General features: G+C 42.5%; 1 protein-coding gene across 4 annotated transcripts in view; it reads left to right on the top strand.

Annotated features, from left to right (window-relative positions):
* Positions 1–12,354, top strand: part of LOC146566821 (DIS3-like exonuclease 1) — a 34,804-nt gene extending 22,450 nt beyond the window's left edge. For 3 of the 4 annotated variants that reach the window (XM_085286352.1, XM_085286351.1, XM_085286353.1), the window contains exons 11-18: positions 1,285–1,532; positions 3,552–3,644; positions 3,727–4,015; positions 6,448–6,683; positions 7,868–8,022; positions 8,198–8,612; positions 9,276–9,447; positions 11,016–12,354. In XM_085286352.1, the coding sequence (XP_085142478.1) occupies positions 1,285–1,532; positions 3,552–3,644; positions 3,727–4,015; positions 6,448–6,683; positions 7,868–8,022; positions 8,198–8,612; positions 9,276–9,447; positions 11,016–11,333 (1,926 nt within the window). In that variant the 3' untranslated portion in view covers positions 11,334–12,354. The remainder of the gene's footprint in view (positions 1–1,284; positions 1,533–3,551; positions 3,645–3,726; positions 4,016–6,447; positions 6,684–7,867; positions 8,023–8,197; positions 8,613–9,275; positions 9,448–11,015) is intronic. The other variant, XM_085286354.1, reaches the window with a different exon arrangement.
* Positions 12,355–12,482: the final 128 nt, after the last annotated feature.

Raw genomic sequence — 12,482 nt, 5'->3', positions numbered from 1 at the left:
TCAGAGATCAGGTGAAAGAGGAAAGAGCAGAGAGCGTCAAAATAAAAGGGAAATTATGGGAGCAAACACCAGAGTTTAACAATTGTTCATCACTAAATACAGTACAGATATTTTAATAAGGAGAGGTTATTTGAAAGAATGAAATTGATTTACTGATGAACAGAATTTAAACAGGTGATTTGCCGTTAGACTCAGATGGCCTATCTCAGCGGAACAGAACCCCGTCTGTGAAAAGGATTAGAGCAGGAGCCCCGAGAGCCTGGAAGCTGGTGGTGGAATGGTTGAATGGAGCATGAGTGATGAGATGAGGCGTGTACAAGGAAGAATAACCGAGGACACAGCATGAATGCTGATTGGCCTGGAGAAGGTGATTGGACTAGACCACTTCAGGAACGCCTTTAGCCACACCTCACCAGGTGTAGACAATCGGCAGTTAAACCTAGGCAACACCTGAAGACAACTGCATTTCCACTGTAAGGAGTGTAAGGGTTGCAATGGGCTGTAACAAAGGACAAGCACAGATGAGTCCACTATCATAGACTGGAACATCATTCATAACTTTTTATGTTATAAAGGGGGTGGCAGTAGAGCTTCTGTGATTGGTCACATCAGAGAGTGCTTGGTTATCAGAGAGTTACCATAGTAACCAAAGGTTTTAAAGATTGCAATATAGCTATTGTTGTCCAGAGGGGCCGATGGTGCGATATGGCAGCCTCGCTTCTGTCAGTCTGCCCCAGGGCAGCTGTGGCTACAACTGTAGCTGCCTCCACCAGTGTGTGAATGTGAGAGTGAATGAATAGTGGCATTGTAAAGCGCTTTGGGTGCCTTGGAAAGCGCTATATAAATCCAATCCATTATTATTATTATTATTATTATCAAATCAACAAAATATTAAAGAATCATTAAATATGTGGAATAGTTCATTCTTTCCTTTTTTCATCAGTGGTTTACACACTGGCTTGCAGGCAAAATGTCACTGGTTCGATTGCAACCGGAGATACAAATCAGGGTTGTGCCTGGAAGGGCATCTGGTATAAAACTCTGCCGTATCAAAAGATGCTGAGCTATCAGGTGTGGTGACCCCTTGTGACAAGGGAGCAACTGAAAGTGAAACACTGTTTTGCTTTGTCTTTGTGTAAAGTGTCCTTGAGTGTTTTGAAAGGCGCTTAATAAAATGTATTATTATTATTATTATTATTAATGTTTTGTATAGAATCATAACAAAATGTGAAAAGTTCAAAAGACTATGCGGCTGTTTAGCTGTGCCTGTCCGTCTGCCATCAGCTGAGAGAGATGCCGGTCAACTCTCTGGAGAAGCCGTGGACGGTAGACCCCTCTGAGGTGGCAGAGCGGCGGGATCTTAGGGACAGTCGCCTGGTGTTCAGCATCGATCCACGCGGCTGTGAAGATGTAGACGACACGCTGTCTGTACACAAGCTCCCCAACAGAAGGCTGGAGCTGGGAGTTCACATTGCTGATGTCACTCACTTTGTCAAAGAGGGTTCGCTCACAGACTTGGAGGCACGTTCAAGGTGAGGAACTGGTTGGAGTGGTTGGGTAGAGTAGGTGGGATATAAAAGGATAAAAGAAAATTACAGCATCTTGCATAAGTGTTCAGAGGAACTTTCAGAAGTACAAAGAGGCAAGAAAGTTGTTGCCTGAATTAATGTTGCATCAGCAGCATGCCTTGTAGCGCAATTATAAATAACACAGAGGGCCACCTTAAATAAGGCTCGTGTCTGATGTGAAGCATTAAGCCTTAAATGTCTATCATTTAATCACATGTAGAAGGACTTCACAGGGTCCATGATGGCTTTGAAAGTATCACTGGCACCAGGAATTGAACCAATGGTCAGCACGTTGTTGGTTCAATCCCTGGTGCCTTCGGGCTTCATGTTAAAGTCACCTTGCACAAAATACTTAACCCCCAAATTTCCCTGGATGCATCCGTTAGTGTGAGTGTGCATGTGAGAGAAAATGCTTAAAGGTATAGACTAACGCGCTGTATGAATATGTGTGCGAATGGACGAATGCTGGTCGTGCTAAAAGGTGGTTGGGGTTCTCACAGTAGAGAACTGCTACACACAGAACACAGTGGTCCATGTTGTTACGAAGAACTTGTGCTCATTTTGAGTACGATGCCATTAACAGGACAGGGGAATGTTTCCGCTGTGGGAAAGCCTGAGTGATTTTCACTGTGGCCTTCATAAACATATATTACTACGGGACATGGCAGCCATACTTGTACACAACATTCAACCAGAAGGTCATGCAGCAAAAAAAGGAAAAATGAGTCCGCTTCCAACTAAATTAGTTTTATTCTACTGAGTGGTAGAAGTAAAGAACAGTGTGTCACACATCATTTGTTTTCAGATCCCCTTTGTACAGTTACGGGTGTCAGGAAAACACCGGAGGTCACATGATGGCATGTGACCTTGAGTACCTGGTGTTAATGGTTTGTCTATAATTGGCTTTCAGTGCATCTTATTAATAAAGAGGATGATGATACAAGACAGTTGAACCACAGTAATAGAACAAGAAGATATTCATCTGTGTTTATGTCCAGATATATGCACATGTTCTGATTTATTTATTTATTTTGTGCTGTATTGTACAAATGAATAAAACTGAGTTTAAAATATCTGCAGTAAATGAAGTGAAGGTCGGGGCTGCAAAAGTAATGCTTGCACTTGATCTCCACAAATTTTCCTTCCTGGGAACATGCAGCGATGACACCATGTGACAGGGAAGCAGCCCAAAAAAATTTGTGTCACAGCTGAACGGCCGACAAATCTGCAGCAAATGCATTCTGCTGTCATCTCGGTGTAATCTCGCTATAATCCAAAATCTCTACGGAATTCTTTCAGCACCTTGTTGAGTCTTGGAAGTGAAGAAAGGAGTGTTCAGAAGGCAGAAGTGTCTAACCCAGTGCTAATAAAATGTATCTGATAAAGTGTAGTCTGCAGATAAATTAGTAAGAAGGTCCATGAAGTGCATGTCGTTTTTTAAAGGCAGCAGCAGCAGCAGCAGCAGCATGTACAGAAGATGATTGAGAGCCGAGTGAGGAGAGAAACTCCGTGTAGACTGTTAACAACGTGCACTTATAAAATAATACTGAAATCTTACTATATATTTTTTATGTTGTGATTTTTAATGTAGTTTTGGTCCTCTGCTTTCTCTCTGACTTACTCTAAAATTCCATTTTACATTTCATAGCTGTCCACAAAGCAGCGTGCAGATCACCCACCTGTCCAGCTCGCCTCCACACTTTAAAGAAGTAAATTAAAATCTCATGATTGTGGTTTGAAGCCTTAAATTCTATTTCAGAAAATGGGGAATATTTATTAAATCATAAGAAAAACATTTTGCTTATTTATTTCATCCTTCCTGACTTATTAATAAACAGAAGGATGAAAATGACAAAGGTGGAACAAACTCTGAATATTTAGTACTTATTTTCAAATTATGTCTCACTTTTGATTAGAAAGAAGATGATAAAGCTGCTGCTTTGATCTCATTGCCTTTTTATATTTATTATGTCACTTCTTAAGGGCTACAACCTACTACCTGGCAGACCGCAGGTACGACATGCTGCCTGCTATTCTCAGCGCAGACCTTTGCTCACTGCTGGGAGGTGCTGACAGGTTAGTAGACTTCCCATCACACGTTTCATTTTCATATGCTTAAAATGCATGCTAGTTGTGTAACTGACACTTTCAAATTCAGGTATGCAATGAGCGTGCTTTGGGAGCTTGACGCAGAATCCCTTGAAGTCCAAGAGGTCTGGTATGGTCGTACACTCATCCGCTCCTCCTATCAGCTCCACTACGAGCTGGCTCAGGCGCTCCTCAACGGAGAACAGGTTGAGGTAGCGGAACTGGCCAACCTGGGTCCTCAGGAAAAGGGTTCTAAGCTAGCTCAACTCACTGAGGCACTTGAGATGCTCACACATGTAGCCAGACATCTTCGGGCAAAGAGGGACAGAGGAGGAGCGCTGGAGCTGGAAGGAGTGGAGGTATGATTGGTTTCTTGTATCTTCATAGAGTATTTTGTGTGTTTTGGTAATGTGTGTACTTAACAGTAAGACTATATAAATAAAGACTGCAAACATTTAAGGTTCATGTTCTTAATTGAAAGCGTAAGCATGTTATAGCTGAGTGTCTAACCCTAACACATCGTCACTACTGACGTCTAACATACGACACAAAATGATTCAATGAATCTGAAGTGAATCAAACAAAGTAAACCGTGCACATAGCTTCAGTGGAGAGAAATCCATTCTGCACATTAAAAACTGGAACCACTATCTTTCTCGCACATTTCAGCTGCAGAAGATTCTCCCTTCTAAGCTTCTGTCTAAGTGAAAGTTTGACTTAACCTCTGTGTTTGGTCATTTTGTCAGATGACATCATGGTTAGAAAATTCAGTATCAGTCACCCCGAAACACTTCATACAGCCGAGGGGAGGAAATCAGGTCAAAAGACACCTGTGGAAAAGGGCCAGGGATTAATGATAACTAATGATTAAATGGAGATTGGTCTATAAACATGTAGTCAGTGATAATGATGACAAAGAGGTGATGATGATGTTCGGCGTCATCATGAGAATCCCCCAGCTGCCACGGTCTATTGCAGCATAACTAAGGGAGGATTCAGGGTCACCTGGTCCAGCCCTAACTATATGCTTTAGCAAAAAGGAAAGTTTGAAGCCTAATCTTAAAAGTAGAGATAGTGTCTGTCTCCTGAATCCAAACTGGAAGCTGGTTCCACAGAAGAGGGGCCTGAAAACTGAAGGCTCTGCCTCCCATTCTACTTTTAAATACTCTAGGAACAACAAGTAGGCCTGCAGAGCGAGAGCGAAGTGCTCTAATAGGGTGATATGGTACTACAAGGTCATTAAGATAAGATGGGGCCTGATTATTTAAGACCTTGTATGTGAGGAGCAGGATTTTGAATTCTGGATTTAACAGGAAGCCAATGAAGGGAATCTGCTCTCTCTTTCTAGTCCCTGTCAGGACTCTTGCTGCAGCATTTTGGATCAGCTGAAGGCTTTTCAGCGAGTTTTTTGGACATCCTGATAATAATGAATTACAGTCGTCCAGCCTGGAAGTAATAAATGCATGAACTAGTTTTTCAGCGTCACTCTGAGACAGGATATTTCTAACTTTAGAGATGTTGCACAAATGGAAGAACGCAGTCTTACATATTTGTTTAATATGTGCATTGAAGGACATGTCCTGGTCAAACATGACTCCAAGGTTCCTCACAGCGTTACTGGAGGCCAAGGTAATGCCATCCAGAGTAAGAATCTGCTTAGATACCATATTTCTAACATGTTCAGGACTCAGTACAATAACTGAATGAATTTAGACGCAGGAGTCTTCCAGGTCTTTATGTTTAGTTTGGTTTTTTGCTGTGTTATTTACAGAATTACAGATGGATACCATATATTTCTTTTCATCGATAATAAATTATAGTACGGTCTAATAGAGACGTTATTTTTAAAATCAGGCGTCTAAGCAGAACACGTTCCTCAGCAGAAAACATTTTATCAGAAAGTCATTTCAGTGAGAATATTGGAATAAAGAAACCAAGCACTCCACTGTGAAACCACTGACAGTTTTCACATTAGATCACAGCCATTTATCTACAGCGGCTGGTCGGCCATCTGTTAAAACCTCATATGGACAATTCCTGTTGTTCTATAAGATGCTCTCTAATAGGATGTCTTGGATTTATTTATTATTCAGTTATTGCATTCCTGTTATGGCTGTACGCACACAGAATATTGATATGAAGTAAAAATGATTCTCTCGGGTTGCTTCTGGGATAGTGGAAAAACCAATATATTTCTAAAAGTGTGTTTAATGATTGAGCTGCCACCCAAAAATCAAGTTCTTATCTTGACAAAGCTGGATTATTGACCGCTGGTGAAACATCTGTTGTCCTGAAGGATAAGGACAACAGATGTTTCATCTTGATCTATTATATAAAACGGCCAAAACTGTGTTCAAATCCAAACTTTCTGGCTTCTTTTGGTTCCTGCTGAAGTGCTTTGGGTCCCCTCAGTTCATCCTTAGTCTGAGAAAAGTTTTGTTCTCTCTTTAAGGCACATTTCCTTTGAGCTAACTTAAACTCTGATTGGCTGTCCACTATAAACAAAAAGCATGAACAGCAGATCGGTGGAGTTTCTGTGCCCATGAGCAGAGCTGTGTGCCTGTTAGGGATATGTGTTCTTACTGGTATGATAGAGAGCTGAACGTAGGAAAGACAGTAGACTGTTTTCAGGTTGAGATTCATTCACATTTGGTTCTCCGTGCAGCATTTGTTCCGGTGGAATGGTGCATGTTCAACTGAGTTAAAGTAAACTGTAGTAAAATGTGGCCCACTGATGCATTTTCATATTCTTTTTCATTGAAGTCACGTTAGAAGCATTTTCCCTTTTCAGGTGGGTGCCCAGCTGGATGAGGAGAGGAACATTACGGCCCTGGTCCCTCGTCAGCCCCTGGAGGTCCATGAGACCGTGGCAGAGTGCATGATTTACGCCAACCACTGGGTGGCCCGCAAGATCCAGGAAGCTTTCCCCAACCAGGCCCTTCTAAGGTGTCACCCACCACCACAACAGGAGCTATTCAACCAGCTGGTGGACACTGCAAAGGCCAAAGGTTTCACCATTGACACCAGGTAATGTTTTTGACTGTTCAGTATAGAAACTGAGGAAATGCATATTGTAGTCCAACGCACATCATGTTCAGACACACAAGTGTGTGAACCTGAAATGTTTGATAACACGGGGACACACTCAGGTGTCACATGAGCAGTCAGACAAGAAGAAGACATGTTCCTTCAGCTCAGGTTGAGGTTGAAGCCAAATATGCTTCCAAACCAAAGACTAGAACATATGATGAAGCATATCTTGCCTTTGGCTTCAGCTTCACAACAGCTGTCGTGGCAAGGTCGGTCTCCCCGACAGAATTAGTTTCCCCTGCGTCGGGAGCACACGCTGGGCTGTCCAAATCACGGACAAACAGGATCCCACATTCTTGATTTTCAGTTCACAAACACTTCTTATAACGACTAACTACTCCTGAAACTTTGGAGGTTTTAGCTCTTTACACAGTAAAGTTACAGGATAAATATAATTATCAGGCAAAATGTCCTTCGTTTGTTAAAATAATCCCGTCTGATACCACGAGAGGACAATAAATATTTCATTTTCTGTTGTAACCCTTAAACTGAATGGTAATGTAACGACACTCAGGTTTCACTTTTTTACAAAACTAAAACATCACTACTTCCACGTCTGACTGTTTGTAATGGAGGCGGCGTAACCTGGATCCACACTCCGTGCCCAGCGAACGCTCGCCACGCAGGGGGAACACATGCTGTCGGCGATGCCGACCTCGGCACAACGCTGATCCTGCCGCAGTTTGTTCCCCGGTTCAAATCCCGGACAAACAGGATCCCACAGCTGTTTATGCTTTTAAACCCGTTTTGCACAGAGAGCAGTGTTGAATATTCTCACACGGGAACAAAACAAACAACTCAAATAATTAAAGATGGTTTGTTTTTCTGTTTTTTAAAAGAGGCAGTGATTTATTTAATTACAACCTGTAATCTATTACAGTTAACTTTTATTTGTTTAACTGTTTACAAAAGGTCTGAGGATCTGAGGCGTGGAATGAACTGCAATGGAGTTTGAAAACAAAATATGAATGTGCGGTTGGAGGATTGTGGGGGGGGGGGGGTTAAACCAACAGCAGAACCGGTCCCAGGACAAGAGACATGGTGATGCAAGTAGCTTTGTGTCACTGACTGCTGAGATGAGAGGCCTCACTCATCCCTGGTTTCTGGCTCTGTTCCTTCAGGTCCAACAAGGCTTTAGCTGCCTCACTGGACCGAGCTGTGGACCCACAGGACCCCTTGGTGAACAGGTTGTTCAGAATGATGGCCACCACTGCTATGTCACAGGCTCTGTACTTCTCCACTGGTGCTCATCCTCAAGACCAATACTACCATTATGGTACGATACCGCTGCACAGCTTTTATTGGCTGCACTAGAGTTTCAGTGTGACTGTGGGTCAGTCCATCCATCACACGTCTGCACACACTTGTCCAACGTCTGTTGTTTGTGAAGAATTATTCGACTGAGAACTAGAAAGAAGGCTAACGTGCTGATATTTGCTTCGTTGTCGTAGGTCTGGCTCTGGATCGCTACACACACTTTACCTCACCCATCCGTCGGTACGCAGACATTGTCGTGCACCGCCTTCTTACCGCAGCCCTGCACATGCAGAGGGGCGTTGTATCTGGTAAAGCACCAGCCAGTAACAAAGAAGTGGAGGAAATGGCTCACCATGTCAACAGCAAGAACAGGGTCAGGGGTGTTTTATTGTTTGTGTTTTTCAATGATTCACCTCTTACTCTATTAACAGAAGCTGTGCTGACGTCTGTGTTTCATTTGCAGGCAGCACAGGCAGCCCAAATGCGATCCACAGCACTGTTTCAGTGTCTGTTTTTCAGAGAACGAGACCCTCAGACAGACCCGTGCTGTGTGGCTGACGCTGCTGTCTACTCCATTCGAGACAACGGTGTCTTGGTGTTTATCCCAGAGTAAGAACCTTCAGTCCTGTGTTTTGTTCTGCAGTCTTCTTCTTTTCCTTTGTTTAATGGAGCTGTACAGCAGCTCACAGACGGCCAACCACTCGTGTATTTTTAATAGACGAATTCAAAGTTTATGACAATGAATGAATTTGTTGGAAGATGTAATTGCACGCTAATCAATGTATATTTAACAGTATACACGCTAGTTTTATTTTCTCTTAAAAAACCTCAAAATGAGTTTTAAATTGTATAAATTTACTAAACTAATTCCTTAAACATTTATTGTGAGCAGGGAAAATCGGCTAAAACCCCGAATCTTTTCTCTACCAGGCTTTAAATAAGTTAATTGCATTGCTGAAGTTGAGTCTGTGGGGAGGGACGGTGCTTTGGAGCCAGCCTTGTGTTTGTGGCACTTCTACGTTAGCTTAGCTAACCTCTGGAGGTTGCTGCTTGTTTATTGCAAGGAAAGTGTAATTTAATAACATCAGTGTTCTCCATGCTTGTGGTGTTACAGGGATATGCAATATTAACAGTTTATTAAAATGTAACCTGTGGTCATTTTGAGAAGGCTGTAGAATCCATGTAATGATTAAAATCACAGGGCGCAAAGCAGGTTGAGTAATATCACTGAGTAAGTAAGGCTGCCTCTGACCACAGCCATGTTGTTCACAGGTATGGTGTGAGGGGGCCTGTGTATCTGAAGAACAAAGAGGGCCTGGTGGTGGTAGCGGGACAGGACGGCAGCTGTGATTGGCAGGGTGGCACTGTGCGAAAATACCCGGACCGCATTACCACCACCTCCAGCTGTGGCACCTCCACCTTCAAACTGTTTGACCACATCACCGTAAGTCACAGAAAACGCTAATCAATCATTTTAGAAGGTTTCCAGCAATGCAGCGCCTAAAGGCGACGATTCCAAATATATATGCATGAGTGTATATGAATCACAGGTTCATACGACTACTGGATCTTTTGTGGTCCAACATTAAGAGACGTTTTATGATCTTGTTGTGATAAAGTGTTGTGTGGTTGCTGCTTTGTTAGCTAATCTCAAGGTAACAAAACGTCAGTAAGATGAATGAGACGAAAATGATTCCTGAAAATAAATCATTTAAAGTTATTCAGTTTATTGTTTTTAAATATTATATGAAAACAAAAACATAAGTGTGGGGGGGGGGAGGCTCTCCTCCAAGACAAGAAATGTAATGCTTCCAGTTTGTGGCGTTTCTACACAAACCTTTTTGTAAAGGGAGATAAAAAATGACAGTGGGCGGTAATTGTTTTCACATAAACGCCTTTAAACGCTGCACGGTCGCACTCTCTCTCTCGCACTCGATAAATGATCCATTGTTGCTCTGCACACGTTTGTTACCACAAACGTCGCATGCACTTATGTCATTGTCATGAGACACTCTTGCAAACAAACTCACGGTTTAGTAACACAGTAGAGCAGCGTGTTTACGGGACAGTAACAGTAATCTAATTACCTTTTTTGCAACAGTAATCCCTTACTTTACTCGTTACTTGAAAAAAGTAATCTAATTATGCGTTGCTGCCCATCACTGGCGTCAAGTTATATTAAGTTCAGGCATGTTACACACGATGATTGTGAGGAATAAGTGCATGTGATTTAAGCAAAAAGAGCAGGAAACATTACCCTAAGGTTAGCTAACAAAAAGAAACTGAAGTAACGGTGTGTTATTCTCACATCTTTGGCTTTAAGACATGAAAAAGTGACAGAGTACTGCTGCTTCCACTGTTATCAACATCTTTTCTTTCTTTCATGGACTTATCCTGGGGTCATAAATGTCAAAGGGCAAAGGCAATGCTAACAACATAGCTTACTGATGGATGATGATGGATGACACATGTGGCCAAAACAAGATAGAAAGAAACATTAGCCCAAACACAAGTTGTCCACCACAGCATTGACTGCTGTCAAGCTATGATCATATCAAACAAAGAGATGATGATGATATTCAACAAACAAATCAACAAAACAACAACCTCACTGTGACACTTGACCGAGGTCACAGTGTTAATGAATGTTTTTCTCCCCCTCTGCTCCAGTCTCCACGTCGTGTGAATGTTAGAAAGCACAGTAAAGAAAGTTCGTGTACGGATGGATGAACGTTTGTTACATTGGATACGTGTGTGTAACATACGTATCCAATTTATCCTATTTATGAACAAAATTGTGGCACAGTCGGAAACTTCTCCACTCTACACCACTGTCTACTTAGCTGTGACGCTGCGCACAGTGCTGAGAGGACTGCTGTTATATATTACGTCACAAACCTTAAGTGGGCCTGTCTTTGCATAGCATTCCATTAGACTATTTTCAGTAGGTGCCATTACTGTGTAGTGATCGAACTGAGGAATACTGTGACTTACGTTCTCTGCTCTCTTCAGGTTCGTATTTCTGTCCACTCTTCAACTTGCCACGCTGACCGTCTAAACCTCGAGGTCATCAGCAACAAGCCTCACCACAGTGCCAAGTCCCAGCAGCCCAGCCCTCAGGGCCGCAGTCAGCTGGTCAAAGAGGTGGTGCGTCAGAATGAAGAGGCGCTGGCTCAGGAGAAGACAGCCCGGCGCCCCAAACTCTCCAAAGAGGAAAGAGAGTTTCGTCAGAGCAAAACTCCCAGTCTGTACTCTATTCTGGAAGAAATCAGAGAGTTGGCTCTGATGGATCTGGAAAGGGCTTCACGCCTCCCGGCAACAACAGCATAGAAACGCTGTAGCCCAGCTTTACCTCCAAGCAGACACTTGTGAGAACTGCACGCTGTGCGCTAACAGAACGGTGATCATTGAAGATCACTCGTGCTGAGTCATCCAGGTCATTCTTGTAGCTCCAGATTGTGTGTGGACAAACCACACGAGTGTGTGAAGTCACAGGAAAGCAAACACAATATTAAGTAAAAACATGTCCCGCCATCTTTTTAGAAACCAGAGTCAAACCGAATCAGTGGATACGTTTTGTAAAAGTTAGTTTTTAAAATCACATCAAGTTAAACTTAGTTGTAAGGAGGATAGGGAACGTGTTAATGCCAGTGAAGTGTCAGCAGTTACTTTGACAAGACCTAGTACTCACTGCAAATGTGGTTCAATCCTGCAGGAAACTAGTCAACTGCAGCAGGTTAAAGAAGTCTGGTAACAAAAGGCTTTTCTCTCAGCACCAGTGATCTCAATATCTCACTGGTGGGATCAATGTCTTGTGTAAATTAAATGTCTTGTGTTATAGAACCATTTTTGGTGAGTTCACACATATTGTACTACCTGTGACCACTTCATACAAAACCCAGCACGAGTATTGTTCTGGAGATGATAAAACGTCCACTCGTCCATTTTCTTCTGCACGTCCTGGAATCTGTCCCAGCTGTCATAGGGTGAGAGGCAGGATACGCCCTGGACAGGTCACCGGACTGATAAAACTTCATGTCACTCATTAGCAGACTTTAAAATAAACCCGTAGAGTAATGAACACACCTGAGGTTGGTTGTGTTGGAAGTGATGTATAAAACTAGGATGTATTTATCTTATAGTTTGTATATCAAGAGCCTGTATAGAAGACACCAACACCAAGGACATTTTTATTGTTTGAACTGGTAAATAATCAGAAGCGTTTTTTGGTTTGTGGATTTTAAGATTGTTTTCTAGAACTACCAACAGAAATATGAACTGTACATAACTATTTCAATATGTGTGCAGTGGCCTGTAATTAAAAATGGTGTTTTCATTAGCGCAGATGGAGCCACTTCATCGTGTTGCGTTTCATGTCCCTGCAGTAGCTTAAGAAAGAACTGTTCATAATTGAACGAGCACTTAATGCTTGGAAGAGGGTGATGGTCAGTTGACAGCTCACATACTACACACACACAC

The sequence above is a fragment of the Mchenga conophoros genome, linkage group LG9 (assembly GCF_057382185.1).
Source record: "Mchenga conophoros isolate Kocher_MC1m ecotype Shallow Benthic linkage group LG9, M_conophoros_male_GT1.1, whole genome shotgun sequence".
Classification (NCBI taxonomy): Eukaryota; Metazoa; Chordata; class Actinopteri; order Cichliformes; family Cichlidae; genus Mchenga; species Mchenga conophoros.
This window is presented reverse-complemented; position numbering and strand designations above follow the sequence as displayed.